Raw genomic sequence first — 25842 nt, 5'->3', positions numbered from 1 at the left:
TTTGAGACTCAGTAACAAAGACTTGGGTTCAGCTCTCACTGAAGAAGAAGAAGGTGCTCTAAATGGAAATCTGATGGAGGTTCCTGGAACTCTTGACACAACAGGGAGACAGAGGTTAAACCCTTTTCAACCAAATCACCTTTTATTTGTTGTAGGAATTAATTTCAGTGATAGTGTCTTTACTGAACAATTTGGGGACTGTGAACCTCCTACACAACCAGCAAAAGTAAAAAGGCCACAAGCTTACATAATGTAAAAAGCTCCTCAACTAATGTCCATTAGAAAGCTACAAAGCTTATTACTGAGTGTTAATTTTGCCCATTTATTGTATGCATGTAACTTGCTAACATCACTACCAGTGTCCATCAAAGGTTAGTCAAGGTTAAACAGAGCGATAGAGAGAATTAGAAATGATAGATCAATCCCTACCCTATCTGTTGTAATGTACTCCTTGATAGTTCAATCTTTTTTTAAACATAATTTTATAATTATATTCCGGATCCTGCCAATTTCCTCATTTATCACAAGCACCCCCCCCCACCCCCACCCCCCCCTTCACTTCCTTTATTCTCTACACATTTTCTTTGTTTCTGGGAATTCAGACTTGTGCAAAGAATAAATAACATCTGCCTCTGCAGTGGAAAAGGCACCTTGAAGAAGGGGATGGGGGAATAAGATAAGTAACCACACAACCAGTGCTACCACTGCATCCAAAAGAAGATCATTTCAGAATGAGGTGCTTGCTCCATGTCTGCCTTATTCCTTGTTCTTGGTCTCTGCCCTGCCTTTCATCCTCCATATCTGTTTATTTCATCACTTCTACTTTTCTTCAGACAGTGTTTTCTTCCAGGCTACCAGGATTCATTTTTGCAAAGACCATCTGTCCATTTCGAATGTTTTCCCTTTTCTGGTCGAGCTCTCTATGCCTTCCAGGTCTGTCTCAGTAGTCACATTTCTTAGGTAACCAGATTTTTAACCCTGTTTAATAGATATCCATCTACTACGTACAATACACTAGACTACCACACACGATTTTGAAACAGTTATATGCAATGCATTTATTAGCACGTGGATTGGTGAACTACCAGTTGTGCATTGTCACCAGATGATGTCGCTCGCCTACAATGGTTTGACAATTTAAGGGTTCCGTAGCAAAAGGGGAAACATTGCTGACTAATAAAACAGTATAGTATAGTATATCTTATAGTATATACTATATACTATAATATAGTATATTTCATTTATTTAGTTATTGTATACATACATATGTATAATTACGACCCAACTCCACAAGCCGAAATAGCTCAGTTGGGAGAGCGTTAGACTGAAGATCTAAAGGTCCCTGGTTCGATCCCGGGTTTCGGCAAAGACTTTAGTAACTCTTTTAACATTATGGCGTCTTCCGGTTAGCAACCGGTTTTACTTTCCATATTCTGTGTATGAATATATGATATACAACTGTTACAAAATCTTGTGAAAAAACTTGATAAAAGACGTGTTATACTAATAATATAATAACAAGAAAAATTATAACAGAAACCATGTATTCAGGATTACCACTGCGTGATTTCTAGATTTTTAGAATACATAAATGCATGCCTAAACTGTATCAATCTGTGGAGGTGTGATACTAACTTTACCTGGTACACAGCAGAAATTTGCAACTTCTATTATTCTTGTTCACTAGAGGCCGCTATTGGACAATAACTTGACAGGCCACGTCACAAGCGCTGCAGAAAGCAAAGGAACCACAGACTATATACGATACGGTCTGTGATTGGAACACATGGAACACGCAGCCCAGCAGCATATTCCTGAATTTTCTGGATCTCGGTGGAAGACTAAAGATCTTATAAGCATTGGGTTACATAAATCTACGCAATTTCCCTTCATATATACTAGTTATAAATGTAGATAGATTGATCGATATAGATGTTCAAAATTCTAGTGAAATACAATTTCCAGAGAAACAGGACATTTCAGACAGAGGTTACTTCAACAGCTGTGCAAGTAAAGTGCTTAGTAGTAGTAGGAGGAGCCAGTTGAAAAGTAGTTTAAATCATAACTTTTTTCCTTTGAAAAGGAAAAGGAAACTTTGAAATTGTAACTGTAGTGACATTTTTAGATTGAATTCTGCTGTAGTAGCAACTTGGGACAGTAATCCTAAAGGTAGTATTAAGGTAAGCCGCAAAGCCTTACAAGCTTACTGTGGCCACCACAAAATTCACTGTGGTGATCAAAAACTGCCACCTTGTCACGGTCTCCTTCTCCACCCTGTTAGTCTGGTTACTGTAATTGAGCAAAAATGCTTAGAGAACATGCAAGTGACCTAGCTCTAGCTGGTTAGAAGGAGCAGTCAGCAAGGCCTCAACACATAGAAAGTGCATTAACTTTTACAATGGTTTTTACTGCACATACTGAGATGAGGATTAGTTCATTTGTGGAAAACTATATATGTGTGTGTGTGTGTGTGTGTGTGTGTGTGTGTGTGTGTGTGTGTGTGTGTGTGTGTGTGTGTGTGTGTGTTCCTACACACACACACACACCACTTTTTGAGTAAAAATATTACTTTAAAATAATGACTCAAGTAGAACTAAAAGTAGTAATTTAAAGAATTTCTTAAGTAAAACACTACTTTGGTCCAAGATAACTACACAATTTACATCAGGTATTTGGCTAGCTAGTTCGCTCGCTACAATTACAACCGCGCGACCGATTAGACCGGCGGGCTAGCTACATGTGTCACCATTCGCTAAATGGCGACTGCTTAGCTAGCTAAACAACTGAACATGTAGGTTGTCAAATGAAGATGAATGTAATGGAGTAAAAGTAAATTTATTTGGTCTCAAGACAAATATACTAGAGCACACAAATGTACAATGTGTTTAAATGTTGTAACCTAGTAAATAAGGTGCATTACATAGACTGTATGTCCGCGGTGACAACCCAGATCATCTTTTTCTGTCTTTCATTTTACAAAGAGCACCAATTGGTTATGTGGGAAGTAGGGACAATGGAAGAGTTTTGATTTGTGTGTTAATGACTAAGGGGAGAGTTATAATCTGTGTTAATGACTATGAGAAAAGTTACAATCTGTTATTTTCCACCACACTCTGGCAGCATATGCAAGCCAACCTCAATCATGTGTGATCTGTTTGGGAATGTTACATAATGAAAAACTTCCCTGCTAAAAAGTCTGTAAAATGAAGAACATGAAGTAGATATGGTATGTAGATATTATATGTTTAATGCATATTTGTGCATGACAGCTCTAAGGGCATATGCCATTCCTGGAGATGTGTAAGTTTTTTAGTTTATGAATACTGAAAGTTCCTGGAGTAGATTCTGTCCCTGACACGTGTATGGGAGAGAGAGAGAGAGAGAGAGAGAGAGAGAGAGAGAGAGAGAGAGAGAGAGAGAGAGAGAGAGAGAGAGAGAGAGAGAGAGAGAGAGAGAGAGAGAGAGAGAGAGAGAGAGAGAGAGAGAGAGAGAGAGAGAGAGAGAGAGAGAGAGAGAGAGAGAGAGAGAGAGAGGAGTGCATGTGTGTATGTGTTTGCACCATAATACTTATTTAATTGTTGTAACATATATTAACTCCTATAGGGATATTAACTTCGATTTAAAGGAATATCACTTCCTTTAAATCGTTTGACTAGTAGAAAACACATGCTAGTCATAATAAACATGGCTAATGATATATATAAAGAAGAGGCTATCACTATGCAGTGTATATGGAACCAGCAAGCGTGAATAATGTGGCTCAACACTGACTGACTTATCATGCCACATTGTATGGCTGTCAGTCATAATGCTCAATTAAGCAGGCCCTTAATATTTACTACAAGATCCATGACCTAGCACTTATATGTGTGTGTGCGTGTGTGTGTGTGTGTGTGTGTGTGTGTGTGTGTAGTATCTCTGTTTATTTACTTTGGTACATTGATATTAACTCCAGGCATGTATTTTAGCACCCTGTGTACCACAGACATAAACAATAATTTTAACAAATTATTGTTGATGCATTATTGGTGCATTGTGTATTTTTATCTTATTGTGGTGTTGTAGTAGCTTCTGTGTACTCCTGAAAAAGAAAATAAAAGACATACAAATATCTGAATAATTCCAGTGCACAGAAAATAGCTTTAAATGAGAAGAGTTTAAATTTCATATCTTACTGTTTAATTGGATTGCATTTGTGTTTGTGGTTTTGTGTGTGTTTGGAGGAGTTGCAGAAGAATATATTTGCACAATGGCTTATTTTTCTTTAAGACTAAAAAAGTGACATGAGTCAAGTTTAAATGTTTTCATGTTTTGCCTGAAAAAAATAAACACCTTTAGAAAAAAATACCCCTAGTGATCTTTCCCCTCTACCTTCCTCTCACACTCAAGTGAACATGCTAAGGCTGAGCCAGCAGGCAGACACAAGGTGAGAATGTACTATACGCTGACATGGAGTAATAATATAAACGACAGGCTTGTAAAGTAAGAACATTTGTCATTGGGTACTTAATCTGTTAACATGCACATGTAGGGTTTGGTTCTGATTTTACTGTCACACCCTGTAAGGTGGTGTAGTTGAGGATCAGATAATAAACAGTTTTCATCTTAAAGGTAAATGTTAAGACACACAAAGTTGCAGACAGATAGGAGACATAGTTACTGACACATGAGAGGCTGACCCACTAAAATGTGACATATAAAAGACTATAATTTACTGTCTGTCCTAATAAGAGCCCTGCCCTCTGCTAAGATATTTAATTAGCTGCTTAAAATTACCCTGCACACACACACACACACACACACAGAGGCCACTTGCACCTGTTTTTTAGGAACTTTGCTCTTCTGAGGGGAGACGATGAACATGTTTTCAAATTATATATCAAAATATTTTTAAAAAGTTATGGTTAACTGGACTTCCATTCAATAACTTTTTAGTTTTTTTTTTAAATATCCCAATGAATTACATATAGGATACTGAAGATCCCTGTGGTCTTGTCAACTGACCCCCTAAAATATTCGGGTTTTGAGCAATCTTGATCAGGGGGTGTAGGCTTATGCAGTTTTAAGTCCAGATAATAAAAATCTATCATTTAAATCCACAACAGACTGACTGTTATCTTAAAAAAGCAACCATGACTTGTTTAATATTTTTGTTCACAATTCCAAAAACTTAAAAACCGTATTGTTGTTTATTGCATCTATTGTTTCTTAATTAACTCAGGAAAAACCCCAACTTGTTTCTGATTGCTGGTATATGTCAAATATATTGAGAAGACTACATTCTATAGTACCGATCAGTGGTTGGGACACATGTATTATGGGAGTTAAAAAAGTTCAAAGTTGTGAGTCATTTTACTTTCAACTACCTTCCTGTCACAGGTAACAGAAAACCACAATCACATATGTGACCTGCTAGTTGCACACACCCACATTTTAAACTGTTATTATAAAATTGACAGACATTATGCTACTAAGTCTTCAAAACCAAAATGTCATGAACTATGTAAAGAAACAGGCTTTCTCACACCATTGTGTTCTTGCTTTGTCATTTTATCTATCTCCATGTCTGCTGATGGAGGTAATGCAGTGCATGGAAGGACAGAGGTCATTTAGAAACTGTGCTTTCTGGCTTTCATGTGTGTCTTTTAAGCTTTTGAGAGTAATTGTGATATTTAATGGTCTTATGGTAGGCGAATGTAACCCATTGATTCTAGTCCTTACATTAGAGCTGCTGCCTCTTAAACTGAACCCTCTGACCCACGTCTCAAGTCAGAGGAACCAAGAGAAAGTCAAGAAGTGAAAAGTCAGTGCAGGATAACAGTGGACAGCAAGTAGATGGGTGGATAAGGTCTGATTAGAAATGGTAGACAAGGCAGATGTGCCCATTCAGTTCAAAACTTAGTAGCTCATAGTCACATATTGTAGATTTTTAAGCAGCATTTTTAATTCCTAAAGTACACTTTCTTTAAATTGCAGCATTCCCTTTCCAGGGAGCACTGCTTTGGAATTCCTTCCCAGTGGAGAATTCCCTAGCAGAGCCTGCTACCATACAAGCTGTCATGCATGTCCTTATGCTTCATTCTGCCTTCAGTGTTTTGACTCTGTCTTGCTGAGATGGGTTCCAGTGAAATACTAAACTAGGCTTATCCATGACCTCTAGTTAAATTTTAAATCTGAAAACCCATTTATTCCATAAATTTAAAAGTAATATGTCAGTATAACCTAGCGCCAGTGAAAGAAATACAAAATGTTTTAAAGTGTATTTGATATGCAGTAGACATATAATATTAAAGTAATGTGCACATAGGCTTTCCTTAAGAAAGTCAATATAGCAGAATTTCACTTCAGATTTTTTAAATGGTATCCATGACAACAGAACATCAAATCCAAAAGCTGATGCCCATCGCTACCCAGTACTCTTCCTAAGTAGACCTGTCTGTAGGAAAACTCTGCAGACTCTCACATTCTACTTTTATATTGATCCTAGCAACCAAGTTCTTGAGATAAAGTGAGAAAGATTGATATTTTTATTAATAGAGAAAGTGGCTCAGAGGCTGGTTAATTCATTGTATGAACTGCAGTTGAAATTTAGAGCGTTCTCAAGCCCTTGAGGTGTGCTGCTGCATCTTAGCCACAAGTAATCTGTTTGTGTGTATGTGCATGTATGTGAGCATTTGAGTCTGACTTTTGGTGCCACTCAGGATCCAGAAAGTGCATTTGTGTGAGGCTCAATGGGAGATGTGGCCTGTCTGGAGAGGAATCACCTGTTGGACACTCACCTGCTCAGCACTGGATGTTCTCAGAACAGGGGTTGTTTGTGTTCATATGAATATACATAAACTTTACTGTAAGGATAACTTTACTTAGGCAAATTGGTGTCCTCTCAGACAAGTCTGCAAGTTTTTATTCATAGACCTTTTTGTTCATCTGCCTAACTCTATTATACCACCATGCTATTCTTTGTCTGTCTCTTAATCCATAGTTTTAGTGGGTCCATCCAGGACATTATGCAACACTGACCCTGAGCCACACAGATATAATATAATCCTGAAGACTTGTCATATAATCCAGAATTGCCATGTAGCCTGAGGGCATTAACAGGAGAATTGTGTTTGTTTGTTTGTTTGTTTGTTTGTGTCTGTGTGTGTGTGTGATATAGGCAATAGATTTGTATATAAAAAGTACAGATATGCCTATGCATCAAAGAATTATCTGCTCTTCTCCCAAAAGCCTACAGTCTGATTCATCACTGCACACATGCAAACTGCATCAGCTCTAAGAGGCACACTGACATCACACAATCCAGGCGATTGCACCCTTGGTGCAAAGTCATTGCAGCCACACATACTTCCTCGGGATAAATCCTCAGTGCCTGTTGCATGTTGCATGTTGCTGGACACCAGGACATAAATGCATGCACACATACATACATGGTTTCAACCTCAGTTTCTCTTCCTCTCTTTCTGCTTTTGTTGTTAGCCTGATATGTAAACAATCACCAATACCAATGCTAATATACTAGTATCTGTGCATAAATCCAAGCTACTTGGATCACTAAATTACTGTAATGGGTAATAGGGACCATCAATATCATAATCAATACTGGGGGAAGATACAGAAACATTTTCTAAAATATCTAAATAGAAAATTAAATAGTTAATGCTGTCATTATGATTAGAACAGAAAAGTTATAAAATAAATATAAGCATTGTATTAGTGCTGGTACAGGATACACAGATATTTGAGAGTTAGTACTGCATCAGTACCGAGCACAAAAGTCTACTTGATCTTCCAAAAAGAAGTGTTTTTTAAACTGTTTGGATTTCTGTAAATCTACTTTCTCCACTTGGTTGGTGCAGCATTCAAGAACCACTATAAGAGCAAAATTAATTAGACTTGCTCTTTTTAATAACAGCAGTTTATTGCAAGTGATGAAAAATGAGAATTTGAGTATCAGCACTATAAGAGCAATAATATCTAAAGTTTTTATGATGTCTATTCCTGGTATAAGCTCCTAAAATGGGAATCTTACTCCACATGGAAACTGTGTACAAGACCTTCTCCAAAAGGGGAATGTTCATATTACATGTAAAATTGAGTTTAAGACCTTCATAAAGGTTCAGTCTTTCACATCGTGGTTGTCTTTCAGACATTACCTCTACTCACAACAGTTTAGCTCACTGCTAATCAAAGCATATATTTGTTTATAGCATACTATATAGCATACTATAAATATAGCATACTATATTTGTTTTGTGCCCAAGACAGTATTTGATATTTGAAATATGATATAGTAGTATGTATGTGTGTTCACAAGGACTGTGAAGGTGCAACAGATGGGAGATGTTATTTGGCTGAAAAAAAGGTTGTAAGTGTGAGATGATGGCTATGTTTATTACGTGACTCGTGTCATGAAAGGACGTGACATGTGAACTGTGTAATTCGTGCCTTTTGTTCATTTGGAATGACTGGCATTGCTTAACTATAATTGTGTGTGTGTGTGTGTGCATATCGTTATGTATTTGTTTCAGCTCACCATACCATTTGGCTGTGAGTTTTTAAGTCTTATGTGATTTTTATGATGTGATGTGTTGCTTTTCTGGCTTTTGACTAAGAAGAGAGAGATAGAGGTATAGAGAGAGAGAGAGATAGGGACTAGACATAGGGTGAAATGAATGGAGGGAGGCTGTTGGAACTGGATGGGATCTTGTCAGTCCTCAAGGAAAAATTAGAATGCCAAGAGGCACAAGAAATCAAAATTCTTTTATTAAAAATTTCTAAAATGTTTTAGCACTTGTATCTGAGTTGAAATCCTGACCATGTGGTAGCCATTCATGTTCATAAGTTAAAGAAGACATAAAATATACAAAATCAGGCAGTTAGCACTCTGCTCTAAGCACATTCTGCTGTCTTACAATGTTGTATAAGCTGGAGGTCAACATGCCGTGTAGTCTGGCTACATGTGTCACAGAGGAAGCATGTGTTGCTCCACAGTCTCCTAGGCAGGAAGCTTTTGTCTGCTGGGAAGACCTAGATATAAAGTTAAAATTGGCAATGACTTAACATTCAGGAAAATATTTGCCAAAAAAGGAAATAAAGAGTTTACATAACCACTACCTTTCATCTTTGACAGATAGAATACCCCCTATAAGTTATGTAATAATGTTTGTTCATCTTGCTTTGATTGGCTTAAAGGAAATTTCATCAAATTCAGTATTTTTCATACTACAATAAAACATTTTGAAATGGGCTGTTATGATAACACAGTAGTTCAAAAAACAAGCCATCAGCAAGTGATCACTTGTATATACTGGCTAAAAATGAACTTTTTTACACTACTCTCTATTTATCCACATCTACAGTTGTAATCTGACTTTGCAAATGGTGCATTTTTGACATTAGAAGTATTCAGCTGAAAATAAGCTTAATTTATTTGCTTTATTTATAATTATTTCAAAATAAAATAAATGTATGTATTTATGTTTGGAAAATAACAAACACTTAAATTTACGGAAATGTTGAACAGAATGATTTTTATCTTATACCAGAAACGGTGTATGGGGCAAATACAATGTTTGTACTAAACATCACTGCTTGATGTGTATGGTAATTTCTGCATGTTGTAGAAAAATGGTGAGTGTCAGATATTAGTATTTTAAAAACCCAGAAATGAGAAAGGATTTGTCTAGTTTCAAGTGGAATGAAAACAGTAATAGGATAAGAAATATAAAATATATATATATATATATATATATATATATATATATATATATATATATATAAGCAGGATAAATATAAAAATATAAGCAGGATAAGAGGCAGATAGGATGCCATTTTGCCATTGCGATCATGTAAATTTAGATTTATACATGAAGACCTCCACAGTATGTTATGAAGAGCATCCACACTAACGAGAAAGCAGTGTCATCAAATTTCTGTCAAACCGAAGTGCCCATCTGCTCTGTGTGTGTGTGTGTGTGTGTGTGTGTGCGTGTGCGCGAGTGAGTGAGTGAGAGAGAGAGAGAGAGAGGGAGAGAGAGAGAGAGAAAGATACTGTATGTGTGCCATTTTGTATTCCTAATTTTATTTTTAGTGCAATATGCACATGGGCTGTGGGGTTTTTCCTGTACTTGATGGGTGGTACTGCCAAACTCTTTCCCCTTATGCTTTATTTCTGTGTCTTGCTGTACAGATTGTCCTCTTTGTTAAATGTAGGTCTGCTGAGCACTAATGTGCCATAGTGCACATTAGGGGTAGATTAAATCAATCTTAGACATTAGCACTAGTATAGAACTGGAGCATACCAGACTGTCTGTGCAATAAACGCAATAACCTTAACATAAAACTACACTATGCATTTACATAAAACTGCACAAGATTAAGTATATTGCCATCAATAGACCACATATGCAAAATGATATGTTCTGTATAAATATTCTGAATGGCTGCAAAATGGATTCTTTATTTGGGGGGCTGATCATTATCAGTAGTTGTTTGATTAGATATGCTACATAGTTTTCTCTATGTCAGAGATCTATTTTATATAACTATATTGGGGAATGTACATATTTCCTTTCTATGCAAAATCAAGCTGTCAAGATGTCTATACACTAACTGTGTCTTTTATATTTCAACCCATGAGCTATACTCCAAAGTACAGATAAACATGATGGTGAAATATGTAATACTTTTGTACAGTGAACAGGAGTGTGGAGTATTATTTTGTGTCTTTTACCCTTTAGCACATATAACAGTAACCCTGTGGGTGGGTTTGTGGCAGGGAGCGACAGCCAGTGAGAGATTTAAAGATTGAGCTGTGGTTAAAATTAAGCTTGAAGTTATAACTGCCCTCATATTTACCTCCAGACCTCTCATGCCAATGAGTGTGTCTGTGTATGCCAACGAGTGTGTCTGTCTGTCTCTCTCTCTCTGTGTGTGTGTGTGTGTGTGTGTGTGTGTGTGTGTGTGTGTGTGTGTGTGTGTGTGTGTGTGTGTGTGTGTGAACTTGAGCTGACTCAACATTTGTTTCTGGCCCGCCTTTGACAGCATATGTGGTGAACAGGCAGTTTACCACCTACCAATGGGATTGTGGGAATGTTAAGAGTGAGACATGAAGTGTTCCAGAGTCCTGGCTCTCAGACAAAAAGACTCCAGACTAGGGTCAGGGATACTCCATTCCTCTCCACCTCATTATAATGTTTCTCCAAGTTACTTTCACAGCAAGTGTTTAAACAACTGGTAGCCACAACAGTGCTAAATGTCTAGTGAGGTAATCAGATCCTCTTGCACATTTTAGTGGAGTTTTGTTTTGCATTGTAGACATGAGTGATACAGATTGTATGTGTTGGGTGTTTTCTGCAGCATATGCAAGGTTAAACGATTATATTTGTTGTGGGGACAGACAGACATTCTGATTAAAAATGAATCAGTTCAGAGAATCCAGCTGTTGCCCTCACCAATATTCCCCTATGTGAGTGAACAGATCCTCCTATGCACTCTGAAACTATAGCTACATATTAAAAAGAATCTTTGTCAGGAATCACTGTTGAAAAAAAAATTGTCACCCAATAGATGGAGTTATTGAATGGCTCAATTATGTATGAATATGATCTTAAAACTTACAGCTCTTTTCCAACATGTTAAACATTCTGTAAGATGACAATAAATAAATTATGGATAAAGATGATAGAAGATAGGTGGATAAACAGGAAATTGCCTGCAATTGAAAATGCAGCAAAGGTTAACCGCAGTCATCCACAGTGTTTCTAATTTTATACCATCAGTCAAACAAGTGTCATGATTTTGCCTTCAAAAACTCTGTGCTCTGCAATGTCCTGTGGTTGGCTTGTGAATTTATAGTTGAGGCACATTATGTAACACTTCCAAACACACACGCACCCACCAACACCTATAAGATAATGTTCAGGGTATTTGAAGAACATTGAGAACTTTTAACATATGTACTAAACACCCTGTATTCCAGCTGGCTAGACACAGAGGAAGAAACACTGGATGAACTTTATCTTTGGATGTTTGTTTGATTGTTTAAATTTCTTATTAAAACAGACTGTTTTAGCTTAATCAGAAAATGTGATATTTATTTGTTTGCTCATGGTTTTTGTATTTGGTATATGTAGTGTGGAATTATTTGTCTGCACTCCAAGTGCTTTGTGTTTGTAGTGTGTTTGGATTAGTCTGTTTAGTATCCAAACCTTTATATTTACTGGTTTTGGATTTATGAGAGAAAGCCCTCCAGCTACGTCCTTTTGTGAATGTTAGTGACTCTCTGTGTCTCAGACTTCTTTACTGCAAGGCCACATGAGGCCCAGTTCTCTGCACATGTTCAATATGTTTTCACAGCTGGGAGGCTTGTTTTCAATTAAAGTACAGTTCCCCAAGTACAGTCCCAGGGGGACCAGCAGAAAGATTACTGAGTTGAAAAAGTCTGAAAACTTTACAATGCAAGAAAAGTGAGTGTATACTGAGAAAATCTAAGATGATTTCTTCTTGTTGTTTTTGCCTGAAGACGTTAGGATATGCTATGTTTAGGGAGTCAGTGAGAATATAAGTGGATTGAACATGAAGCAGGAAGGGTCTGGCCAGACAATTATTAAACTTGAAGAAATAAACAGAGAAATCTGAATCCAGTTTAGTTGCAGTTGTGTAATAAATGTTTTTATTAGTTGTATCCCAGTGCATATCCAACTCTCCTTTAGTTTGAAATTCTCAAATTTATCAGAAATTTCACCTCAAATGATTCAAATAAGAATTATGCTTGGCAGCTTCCTATTGAACTTTGAATCCTAAACCTGCCCCTCCACAGTTCCCCTCAGCAAGGCTCTACTTATATTACTCTAGCCTTGAATGGTTTTGTTTATGTGATTCCAGAAAGAATAAATATCAACCCAACTCAGCTATATTCTGGTAGCTCTGTAAAAGTTGGCATTTTAATATTTTTCAGGCTTATCTGACATTCTCCATAGCATAAACTACTGTAATGGAGAATCAGTCCGTTTTACTGGAATTCTTGCCCTATTGTGGATTTCCACAGCTATACAATTTCATTGTCCCCTTTTCCATTTAGCCTAGTTCAACCAAACCAAAGTGGAATAGTGTCCTGTGCTAAACAAATCAGTACAAAAATTGACACTATATTTCAATTATGGTTAGAAATACATTCTGGCAAACTCTATATGCTAAATGAAACTTTTTTTAAACTCTTGGTTTAGGCTTAGGCTTAATCTGTGTCTGGATAAGTGGCAAGTTTTCCAGAATGTCCTTTGGGCTAGTCGAGGTTATTTGAGGAGTGAAGTAATCTTTTCCCCATTCTACAGTGCTCAAGTTGGATACAAAAAGGTTTCCAAACCTACACCATAAAAAGATTTCCATAAGCTTCTCGATTATCAAAGCAGAATGACACACATGCACATGGTCCTACGTCAGTGGAACGGCAGGGAGCATCACTCTTACAGAAGGAGTGGGAGGTCTGTGTAGAATCCCTCCACTGTAACCGACTCTACAGCAGTTACTTCTCAACTTTAGAGGAAGTAGTGCAGAAAGACTTTATCTGTATGTGTGTTACTTGCCTGGTGCTTTACTAGAGGTGTCTTATGTCCCCTGTAATTGTTGTATGTGGTGTAGGAACCTGAGTGGCCTGATTCTGGGCTGTACCAAACCTTGCTTTTTAATAAGTGTTTGAGTGGAACGTTCCCCATATAATATGATTACACAGGAGAGTAAGAAAGTGTGTCAATGCTGGGAAGCAGATACATGAGACACTTGCAATTATAGTACACCCATAACACCAACAGAGCAGATTTTTACTTTGCATAATATAACAAATTAGAGCAAAGACACCACCCCAAACACACACAGATAAAAGCTTCTATTTTTCATATAGTAAAATGCATTTTACATATACTTTTAACATTGACTATACATTTCAATATTTGGTTATCATCAGAATTTTTACACATCTTGAGTTTTTGTTATAATTAAAACAAAAAATGTCAAATACAGTGTTCTTCCCTAAGATATCTTCTATATTATATTCATGATCACAATCTAATTTGGGCATAACATAATGTGATTTAGTCATGTCTAAACATACTTTTTAGACTATACTACCCAAAACTGATTCTTAAAATACTATTCTGTGCTTCAGTCATTTATTGATGACTTATAACTTGTAAAACTTACAAACATAACAAAAAAGATGGAGGAACCAAGTCCTCTAGAAGCAATGGATTAATAAATCCTGGGCCTCTAGGCAGAAATATGCACACTCACAAGTACACACCAATTTATACACTACACACCCACCTCTTCACTGCACATACAAACTTATATTCAAAACACTAAAAATACTAAATACTACTCTACTTGGGTAGAGTACCCAAAAACTTTTACTCAAGTAAATGTAGCATTACTTTAAAATAATAAGTACTCAAGTAGTCATTAAAATTATTCCTTAAGGAAAAATAAAGTATCTGTTAAAAAGGCTACATAAGTAGTGAATTACTTTATCAGAACCCATTTAATAACACTGCAACAAAACATGTGGTCCTCCTAGTTCTTTTGATGCTGAATTCAACTCTTTTTTAAAGTTTTTTTAAGTGAACTTTACAATATGTATATATTACTTATTAATAAATAAGGCTGTTAATACACTTAAAATATAACCAGTCTTGTACAGTTGGATGAATTTTGCCAATATTTGTCCTCAGGAGCACTGAGGGTTTAAAGTAGGTTTAATCTATTTGTCCTACCTAATTAGACAGCTAAAAGAGCTTTGGTAGATCCAGTCTGCTAAATGATATACAGCTAGATGTAAATATAATGGAACAATAACAAAGATATTGTTGATAGAGAAATTCTGAAAACATATGGACTCAGTGTCCAAAATACTTAATAAATCGTTGTGTTTGTTATTTCTCTGGGCCCTCCTCTGGCCGACAATAGTCACCACAATAGTAACAATTTTAAGAGAAAAATAAAAAATGAATAATCATCAGTATACAAAATCAATAGAAAGTCTTCATTTTTATAACATTGAAACATTTCTAATCTTTATAGTCTAGAAAATATTCCTCAGTATCGGGCATGCATTGACGCAAGCCATGAGTTCAGTTCAGCTGCTGCATTGACTTTTCTGATTCTAGTTTATAGCTACGTAGCTATCTAGCTAGCCTTTTTTTTTTTTTTTTTTTTTTTGGAATATCGGACTACACTTTACTTTCATATTAATAATGAGAGAGCATTAGGAGACAACACTGATTTCACACAGAGATGTGTGGAGCCTTAAAGAAAATGATATATTGCGAGCCACTTTTCATAAATGTGTTAATTTGAGCGGAACTCGTTGATAATCTTTAGGGATTTCACTCAGTTAATCGGGGTTTGATTAACCCTCCCACACTCGACAGGTTGTGGCGAAATGTACAAAATGTAAAAATAATTTTTAAATGTAATGGTTGAAATGTTGACCAATATAACATTGTAAAAGTACATTCTTGTCTTTGCAAATGTACCCAAGTAAGTGCATAAAGTACACTCTTTTAAAGCAACTCTTAAAAATTTAGCTCCTGTCAAACCAGTTTGAGCTTACCTTTCAGTGTGTTAATGAACTTGACAGTTCAAGTTGACATTTATTTTAAATAAAGCAATGTCTTGGGGTCAAGTTCTTTTCAGTTTGCTAAAGTAGCTAGCTAGCCAAGTGGCTTGCTGCTAGCATAAATTTCCTCTAATGGCAGCTAGCAAACAAACTAGCTAACCTACCTTGTTTGTCGAAATGTTTCTGAAGCAATGGGCATCAAACTTTACTTCGGGTTGAGTATTAAATTATTGTTCATCATCTCACATTAAATTAAATAATGTGAGCGGTATCCTGTAATTATCTAACATAAATATAACAGGCCACTAATTTTATATCTCATCTCGAAGGAATTAATATGGAAGCTATGGTTAAGATGCTTCATGTAAGTTTATCTAGCTAGCTTCCTAACGTTAAATGTCAAATATTTTGCTAGTTAAATTGCTGATATATTTTTGTAATGAAAAAAAAAATGACTAGAATGTGCTTGGTGGAAATGGAGGCACATGTTTACTGATTATGAGTGATATAGATAATCAGTGAATGTACATCATTTTTTGTCATGTTGTCCTTGCGTCCCACGTTAAGTGAGCGCGTGAAGATACTGCCCCGCCTACAGTCTCTACTGTGCAGACTGAAAGTAATTTACAATTATGAACAATTATCAACTTGAGGGTTAAGGGCCTCGCTCAGGGGCAACTTGGTAGCGGGACTTGAACCAGTAACCTTCTGATTACCAATCTAATCAAGTACCTTAACCGCTGAGCTACCACTGCCCCAGGTACATGCTTAATCATATGCGGTCCTATGGACAGACACTAGCTTGATGAAGGCTTAAACTTGGATGACTAATAAATTGTGTAGCCAAAGGACTGTACACTGAACTGTACATTTCCATTTACATATTTGGCAATTAGCAAAGGCTCTTATCCGAAGTGATTTACAACAGCCAGGCTGTACTTGTATCTTAAAGGGCTTAAGATACAGATTGGGTTTCAACCAGTGCCATCAAGTAGGAGGGAGCAGGTCCATTTCTGGCTTTGAAGGTAAGCATCAGAGTATTAAATTTGATATGAGCAGCTACAGGAAGCCAGTGAAGGGAAAACTGTAGTGGAGTGGCATGGGAGAAAATAGGAACATTGAAAACCACCTGTGCTGCAGTGTTCTGGATCAGCTGCAAGGGCTTGATAGCACACATAGGAAAATCACCCAGAAGTAAGTTGCAGTAATCAAGCCTAAAGATGACAAGAGATAGAGAGAGTACCTCAGCTATCTCCCTAGAGACAAAAAATTAATTATTTGAATGTTGAAAAGGAAAAGTCAAGTTTTTGACATGAACTGAAAAAAAAGTTGGTCATTCACAAATACACCAAGGTTTATTGCATTCTTGCACAAAGTGACCAAGGATTTCTCAAAAAGGATGACAATCCCTCTGAGAACCAGTTGCTTTGGGGATGTGTAGCAACTCTTTCTGGAATTCAGTTTCAGTTGATGGGCTGCTTTCCATGATGAAATTCTGAGATGTGGCTAGCAACATACATGTCACAAGGTGGAAAGGACAGGATTAATTGAGTAGCATTAGCATGGCATGGCAAGAAAATCCATGATAGGCAATTTCATCACCAAGGTAGTGAGTGCAGACAAGAGGACCTACAACTGAGCCTTGTAGGATACCAGTGTAGAGTCTAGATGGAGAGGAAATGCATCCTCTGTATGTTAATTACACACCTACAAACTATATGTGGTAGGTATTTGTAATAATGTGGTGAGCGAATATCTGCCTGTAACAGACTGTTTTCAGAAGCCTGGATTTGCAAGCATGCTGTAAATCACTTTATATGTTGGACAGATATTTGTAAGTGCATATGTTGAACCATGCCCTGGAAACTTATTTCCCAAAATGAATGATAACAAGGAGGTTAGTCCCTCTTTGTGCTGTAATGAGATAGGTTTGTTATTGTTTAAAACCAGCATATGATTTAGATATCAATGTTGTATATAAATAACTAGATAAGATAAGTGTATATAGGGTGTTGGACGACCCAGTGATTCTGAGGCAAGCAAAACAGTGTGAGAAAAAAGTTGTTCTATAAACAAGAACAAGAGTAGTCTTTGTGTGTTTCTGTTTTTGTGTGTGTGCACATGTGCGTGCGCATATGCGTATGTGTGCTTTTGCATGTGGGTGTTTGCAGATCCTATCAGTCTTTTGTGTATGCTGTACTGAATCTCTCTGTTTTGACACCTTTTTCCACTTGTGTCTGTAAAAAGTTAAGGTCATAAAATATTTTTCTTAGATGTGCTCAAGTCTAGGCCTTTCCCAGGAACATAAATCATTATATGTGTGTAATGAAGATAATGGTGATGAGGATTATAGCGTTATAGGCTATTGATGGCCAGTTACAGAAGAAATGTTTTGAGGTGTGATAATGCAATAAATGACAGTGGCCTGCTTCCTTAGAATTCAGTACTCAGTTACAGCAGCCCATGTCAGCATTACTTGGTAAGAGCTTACTGGAATCCTTTAAGGCACAGTAATCACACTTTTCTGCAGTAAGTGCTGGACATTTTGTTCTAGGAATTCCAATGAGATCATATTATGTCTTCCTACAATTCAGTGTGGACCAACGAGACAAATTTACATTTACATTTTCAGCTTTTATCCGATGATCTTATCCAGAGTAACTTACAAATGTGCCTTTGACATCTACTCATAAAATCTATCCTAGCTAGTGCAGTAGGTTAGATTTCAAGATACCTTTGAACTAGATTTCTGCTGAAATACAGGAGTCAATGCTGATACCTAGCAGTGCAAAATAAGCTTAAACTGTATATCAGACAATGATAAGTGCAATAACAAACAAAACCAAACAATAGTTGCTAGAGTTTCAGTTACTCATCAAATTATATCAGATGAAGTAGTCCATTTATGCAGCCAGAAAACTGAACAAAAAATAATGAGGCTGATTGTTAGTCATTTTGATCATGTCAAAATTAATACAGAAACAGCTAGGTTAGCTATGTCCAATGTTTGGAAGGGAATTAATATATATGATATACATTATATTAATATAAATATTAAAAAGACAGACACTTTTTACAAGTTGGGTGGGCTGCCCACACTGTGGACTCTCTTGTTTATGTTTGTACCACAATTCATTCAATATAAGTGATATTTTCTCCACTCTGTAGACCCTACTGTTTGGAGTTCCTGAATGTGACCACTAGCTAAGAGGGTTGTGTTCTGCTGCAGTGACCTATACCACATCTCTGTAGTACTACCCCTCCCTCTCATACACTTCACTGCCCCACAGTGTAGTAATGGCTGGCTCCAGTAAACTCAGATCAAATGTGTATTCATCCAGATTTGTTGGAACAAGGACAGATTCAGGCTGGTGGCAACTGGTAATTGCCAATGCAGGTGAGGTCCTGGAGCAAAAACCAGAGGCAGAGGGTATTTTCCTGACCCTGTTCATGCATTAGGTCTTCCTGTATTTGCCTGTATGCATACATGTGTTTTGTTTTTAAAATGTCTTATCAGGCTTCCCCATTACCATTGGGTGGCATCATAAAAATTGGGCAGTGTAACTGTTTATCTCTCTTACACACACTGTAACTGTAATATACAAGAGGCAGGGTTCACGTGTAAGGTAGCTTTATTACGGCTATCCCATAATCACAACTGCTACAGGCAGCAAGCTGTGAACCCACAGGTAGAGAGGCATAACACAGGCAAATTCATAATCACAGTTGAATATCAGTAAGCAAGAGTACCACACAACAGAGGGGACAGATTACTAGCTATAATGCCAGCAGAAACATAGAGACACAGAAGTATATACAGGAATTGCAAGATTTACAGAAAACTGAAAACAACAGAGGCAAAAATAAAGGTTTCACTGAGTCCATGGATTAGAGCCATGTGTGTGTGAAAAGTGGGTGAACCCAAGGTGGAGCCTGGGAATGAGAGGACCAAGCAGGGCAGTCATTGTGCAGTCTCTGATGTGTGACATAAACCCATTATACTTTTAAATACATCACTAATGTTTTATGACTGGACAACATTTGAGTACCACTGAGACACACCACATTTCAGTGTTTAATAACAATTTATGATAAATTGAATCAAATTCAATACTCTAGATGTTAGTTCTGTTGTACTTACTAGGAAATCAGGAGGATAGATCTATTCCTGCTGTGCTGTTTAAGCAATTTCACAAAAGTGCCATTGTGTCATACCGCTAATTGAAGTAATTGGTATGTATGACCTTATTAACCTGTGCTGGATTCCATAACATAGATGCCATGGGGTACTGGGTAGATATATACACTGATTTATTTATACGTGCTTGGACACCCTGGCATGTTGTCTTTCTGTTCAAAAAATCAAGAAAGACAAGGGAAAAAACAGATTTTGCATTTCACAGTAACATTTACATATCATTACCATCACATAGACATACAGCCTCATTATTAAATCAGTGCACCTAAAATCATTAATTTCACGTAATTAATTATATTGCACATAATTATTCCAAAGCCCACAAGAACCATTTGAAATATTCTATTCATATGTATTCGAATACTGGAGTGTGTTTACAATAATATTCTGAACCAAATGGCATTTGGTAATGAGCCATGTAATCCAAGTAAATTTAAATTGCAGGTTTATAGTCACTATATATTTTGTTTTTTTGTCTATATTAGTCCTGAACTTTTTATCGATACTCATTGATCACATATACTAATCCTAGTGGTGATGTTTTTGATTTGTGTGTGTGTGTGTGTGTGTGTGTGTGTGTGTGTGTGTGTGAGTGTGACTGTGAGAGAGAGAAAAAAGAGAGAGAGAGAGAGAGAGAGAGAGAGAGAGAGGGAATGTGGTAATATATTTATAGTGTGTAGTATCCCTACTGGAGTTTCTGTTTACCTTTAAGTAATGTCTTACTGGAAACGTTTTCATAAGATCTTACTTTTTCTGCCTCTTTTCCCCTTTTCTTCTTCTTATTCTCTCTCTCTCTCTCTCTCTTTCTCTCTCTCTCTCGTTCGCTCGCTCTCTTTCTGACTCTTGCTGATTAATAAGAAATTTAGGAATGGAATGAGAGCAGCTCTGTAGTTTCTGTTTCCTTCCTTTTCTTTGTCTTTCTTCTCTCCCCCCCCCCCCTTTTCACCCTTTGTTTGTTCAGTTCCCACTTCTTGCTTGCTTCCCACCCAACAACAGCTGTGGTATTCTGATTGGCCGAGCCTTGAGAAGGGGGTGGAGCAGTGCGACTTCTGATATTTTTCCTCCCTACCTAGAACAGACCTCTCAGTGAGAGCAGAGCCAACGACACGGTAACATTACAGACTCTAATGTACAGTGTAGAATTACCCTGCCACACAAAAAGAGAAAGGAAAATATGAAAAAATATCACCACCAGATGGACTTTATGAGTCTTTCAGCCAGAAGAAAAGTGAATATATAAAAGGACATTTTCGTTTCCCTTATACTGCTCTCTTCAGCCCTTTGTGCTTGAGCTTGAACAGGAACACAACAGCCCCAGGAGAAAAGCAGCACAAGAGAGGAAGCAAAACGTGACAGCTGGAAGAAGACGGATGTGTGCGGAGGATGAGTCCGGCCTTGGAAGCGTTGATGGAGGGGTGTAGATACCCAGGCAAAGAGCCGCTGAAAGGAGGAGTGATGCTTGAGCCATTCGTTCATCAGGTCGGAGGCCATTCGTGTGTGCTACGCTTCGGGGATCAGACCATCTGTAAACCACTAATCCCCCGCGAGCACCAGTTTTACAAGAGTCTTCCGCCGGAGATCCGCAGGTTCACACCACAGTACAAAGGTGATAGTGCGCACCTCAACCTCTTTACAACCAGGCATGCGTGTGTGCTGTTATTCTGCTGTGCTCTCTCTCTTGTTGTATGTTTCTCTTGCTCTCTCTCTCTCTCTCTCTCTCTCTCTTGCTCTCTCTCTCTCTCGCTCTCTCTCTCTCACTCACTCTGTCTCTCTCTCTCTCTTTGTTTTGAATCTGTACAATTTGTATAAGATGTTTTGTGAATACTTATTCTAGTGAATATAAAGATAAGGATAATAAGGAAATAAGGATCTCGGTCACACAAGCAACACATACATACAAACATATACACATACATACACACAGAGGGTGCAAGGTGTACTATTCAAGGAAGTTTGGGTTACAGAATCAAAACGTAGTTCTGATGAAAGACATTTAAAGGCCAATCACTCATGTTTTGATAGATTTATGTTAATCGGTTCTATTGGCACATCATGTTTACCACCCTTGATATATATATTTTAAGGCATCTACCACATACCCATATACTGGCATCATTTCCAGGGTGCATGTGGTGAACAGAAGGTGTTGGCACTGTCTGTCTCTGTAGCAGTGTATGGTAGGGCTAAAAAAAGATATTAGATGGAATGAACTTGACCATCAAGAAAGTATGCAGTACACAGCCTCTCTCTCTCTATCTGTTGGTCTTACTATGCCTCTCTTTTTGACACAGTCAAATTACTACTCAGATATACCTTTTGGCACTGGCACACAAGAAGGATATTGTCAAAAGGATACTGTCCAAACCAATACTTTCACATAAAAAGACACATACACCTTTTCTGACTCAGCAGCAGAGAGTACATGACTGTGCTTGGTGGTGCAACGAAGTGACATCACAGCTAGTGACATCATCAATGTGACTGCAGTGAGCCGAAGGCCCCAGGGTCCTATAGTCCGTCACAGATTTTTTTTCCCTCATACTCACACACTGCCCATAGATTTAGGTGTGTTTTGGTTGTTCGTTCTTGGTTTGTGAAATATAAATGTGTTTTCCCCTTCATGCTCATAGTGCCTTTGAAAGACATTTCTGTTCTTCCTCTACTTTTCATAAAGTATATCTCCATCTATGGCTAAGATGAGGCACATAGTGTAAATTATCCAAAGGGCCATGGTGTGTGTGTGCGTGTGCGTGCGCGTGTCCGTGCGCGCGTGTGTGTGAGGGTGCGTGTATGTGTGCATGCGTGCGTGTGTATGTGTGTGTGTGTGTGTGTGTGTCTCATCCTTAAGCCAAGAGGCTGGTGGTAATATTTCTGATCTATATTATACTATGACTCAGTTTAAATAGTTAAATGTTCAAATATTTAATTAAAATTTTTATAGTTTCTGTAAATTTCTACAGTTTCTATAAAACTCACACCTGATTCTCTCTTTCTGTAAGTTTCTCATATGTTGTCTGTATAAAGTACGTGTGGGATGATAATGTATAAATATTGTGCTGATGAAGGGAGCTTTCTGGTGATTTGTACAAGAATGTAACTGCATGTATTTGACTGAGTACATGATGACTTAATCTTAAATATTCTCACATTAAATTTCTCATTACTTCTCTCTCTTTCTCCCTGTAGGGGTGGTATCAGTCAGTTTTGAAGAGGATGAGGAAGGGAACCTATGCTTAATAGCATACCCTCTACACAGTGATTCATCTGACCTAGAGAACAAGGAACCCTTAGCCGATGGAGAACCTAAGAACAAGGTTGTGAAGTGGGGGAAGAAGAAACCATCTGGTCTTCTGGAAAATGAGCGAGCAAGACAGAGCCGCAAAGAGGAGAAGAGTAAAAGGTGAGCCGGGAACGTTCCTTCACAAATACAAATATATACTGGCTGTCCCAAAAATAGGCTCAATAACATTCTGACAAGATTAGCGCTGGTATTGATATATAGTATATCAAGCAAGATATATCTAAATAGTGACAGACATTTTGTAATGTTGTCCTTGTGCCTGAGCAGTAATCGTGAGGACAAGGCGGAGGTGTTGTACTACAGCCTGGAGAAAGGGAACGTGGCGTCCCAGATCAAACACAACCCCTGGAGTCTACAGTGCCACCAGCAGCATCTCCAAAGGATGAAGGAGAATTCCAAACACAGAAACCAGCACAGTATCCTTTAGAGCAGAGAAGACCATGGCTCCCAAATCTAGAAAGTGTGGAACATCCAGAGCTCCAGCCCAAGCACACTGTAACCACACACTAGATATATACAAATCATCTACATATTACCACATACACACTCACACACACACACAAGATGGCAATAACAGCAGCCTTTCTTCAAAGACATTCATATCTTTTTGCTTCCTCTTGGGAGTATTATTTCTTTAACCCATGACTCTTTCTAGAGTTTATTCTGTTGGAAAACCTCACGTGGCGATATCGGGTTCCATGTGTTCTGGATCTAAAGATGGGAACTCAGCAGCATGGGGATGATGCATCAGAGGAAAAGAAAGCCAATCAAATCCGTAAATGCCAACAGAGCACATCCTCCGCAATAGGAGTCCGCCTCTGTGGGATGCAGGTAACACCAAATCCTGTGGCATGTTCTACTAATTAGTAGGCTACATTCACTATGATAAAGAAATCTGAATGCTGAAACCTCTTCCTCGGCCTGTAGGTGTATCACAGTACAACCGGACAGCTGATTTTTATGAATAAGTACCATGGGCGTAAGCTGAGTCTGGCAGGATTTAAAGAAGCTCTGTGTCAGTTCTTCAGCGATGGCCGGGTTCTCCGCAGAGAGCTTTTCTCAGCCGTCCTCCAGAGGCTGAAGGAAATGCGTGCGGTTCTGGAGGCCTGCGAGAGCTATCGCTTTTTCTCCTCCTCTCTTCTCATTATTTATGACGGAGCACCTCTGCCGGCTCCTAGATCCCGCCCCTCTCGGGGAGGAGAGGAAGAGGATGAGGAAGACGATGAAGATGATGAGGAGGAAGAAGGTGCAAATGGTGGGCGTTCCCAGAGCAGAGACAGTTCCACCAGCTCGTGTTCTGGTTCCCCATTAGTGGACGTAAGGATGATCGATTTTGCTCACACAACATGTCGCGATTACGGAGAGGACACTGTAGTTCATGAAGGTGGAGACAGTGGTTACATCTTTGGCCTTCAGAATCTTATTAGCATTCTATCCCAGCTTGAGGAGCACAGTAATGATTAAACACATACATACACACTAGTGTTGTGTTACTACAGCAACAGCCATGCCAGGCTTACTGTGGAAGCCCTGACAATGCTAACAGGGTTGATGGCCATATTTGGATCACCCTGCAGAGCTTTTCCCATGCCTGAGGAGGAGTGGCCACAGGGCATGGAGTGTCAGTGGCCTTCAGGAGCTGAAGGGACTGGAACTACTCACAATCTAGTTTGTTTTGTGATATCTCACTATGGTGAAAGAGTGTGGTCCCTCTCTCCTTCAGTCGTTTCCAGTCTCTCTCTTTATTAAGAAGAAAAGATGGAGGAAGCCCCGTGTTCGGGATTGTTCCCTACTGCTGTGTTTTTAATGGTTCTCCCTCTGTGAATGAGAGAGAAAGGAGTAGTTTCAAGAACTATTTGAGGGAAAGAGACAATTTTTGGGAACAAATTGTTCTCACAGTTTTTACACACAAACATACTTTGATGGGGAATTTATTTGTAGCAGCTGTTAAAGACATTTTTCTTTTTTTTTGGACTGGGTAGCACAAATGTAACTACAAAATGATACTTAATAAACAAAAGTGAACATTAAGGTGCTTTACAAAGACCAAGAGACAAAGAGACATAGAGAAGAGACTTTTACAAACATCATGAAGGGGACGAGAGTGTCTTGTGGGACAAACGATCATATGGACAACATTTTTGCTGAGACCATGGTCAAGGATAACATTGGATGATTTGCAACTTTTTGGTTCTTCCTCTTCATTCCATAGTTTATTAGATATGATATAAGCAGAGAACTTTATTTATTGAGTAGAATATTTCTATTCAACACAAGGTGATCCTAATGGATTAAATGACATCCATCACAGTGTACTGTTATGACAAGTTATTTATAAGAACCAATTTTAATGTCACAGTTTTCACTGTTTTCTTTCTCTGTTCAACAGTATGAAACTAAATAAAGAATTCTGTTTTGGCTGTGATAAAAAACACTGCAGAAAGTGTATTGTCTTGCATGTGTGTGTGTACGTGTGTGTGTGTGTGGGTGGGTGTATGCGTGTGCACGTGCGCCCTTGTGTGCGCGCGCGTGTGTGTGTGTGTGCGCTTGCAGGTGTGTACATCTGTGCACGTGCACTTTTTTGTTGGTGTATCTGTTCCAAAACTACATAAGCCAGGCTCCCAGGGCTACGAATGAGCAGCTGGGTATCCATGATAAAAACCTCTGCTGAATTATTTGAAGTTATGTTTGAATATTTTGCATGAAGAGTAATTAACATTTATAAATTAG

At 38.0% G+C, this 25842-nt stretch overlaps 1 protein-coding gene and 1 non-coding gene across 2 annotated transcripts; both read left to right on the top strand.

The window, feature by feature from the left end:
* The first annotated feature begins 1293 nt into the window (after nt 1-1293).
* On the top strand, nt 1294-1366 carry trnaf-gaa. Its single transcript has one exon. It is a non-coding gene; the product is annotated as a tRNA-Phe (tRNA).
* Nucleotides 1367-20797: 19431 nt separating this feature from the next.
* On the top strand, nt 20798-25572 carry ip6k2b (inositol hexakisphosphate kinase 2b). Its single transcript, XM_027007780.2, has 5 exons — nt 20798-21417; nt 22998-23211; nt 23380-23528; nt 23768-23943; nt 24040-25572. The coding sequence occupies exons 1-5, from the start codon at nt 21195-21197 to the stop codon at nt 24574-24576; spliced, it is 1299 nt and encodes a 432-aa protein (XP_026863581.1). The 5' UTR covers nt 20798-21194; the 3' UTR covers nt 24577-25572.
* Nucleotides 25573-25842: the final 270 nt, after the last annotated feature.

The sequence above is a fragment of the Electrophorus electricus genome, chromosome 3 (genome assembly GCF_013358815.1).
Source record: "Electrophorus electricus isolate fEleEle1 chromosome 3, fEleEle1.pri, whole genome shotgun sequence".
Classification (NCBI taxonomy): Eukaryota; Metazoa; Chordata; class Actinopteri; order Gymnotiformes; family Gymnotidae; genus Electrophorus; species Electrophorus electricus.
Note: the sequence above shows the minus strand (reverse complement) of the source record. Positions and strands in the feature narration are given on the sequence as shown.

What these genes read in the sequence shown, in the direction of transcription:
- ip6k2b (XM_027007780.2), top strand. Translation starts at nt 21,195, where the DNA reads ATGAGTCCGGCCTTGGAAGCGTTGATGGAGGGGTGTAGATACCCAGGC. An exon ending in GTTCACACCACAGTACAAAG is followed by an intron (nt 21,418 to 22,997) that starts GTGATAGTGCGC and finishes TTCTCCCTGTAG; the next exon opens with GGGTGGTATCAGTCAGTTTT. An exon ending in AAAGAGGAGAAGAGTAAAAG is followed by an intron (nt 23,212 to 23,379) that starts GTGAGCCGGGAA and finishes GTGCCTGAGCAG; the next exon opens with TAATCGTGAGGACAAGGCGG.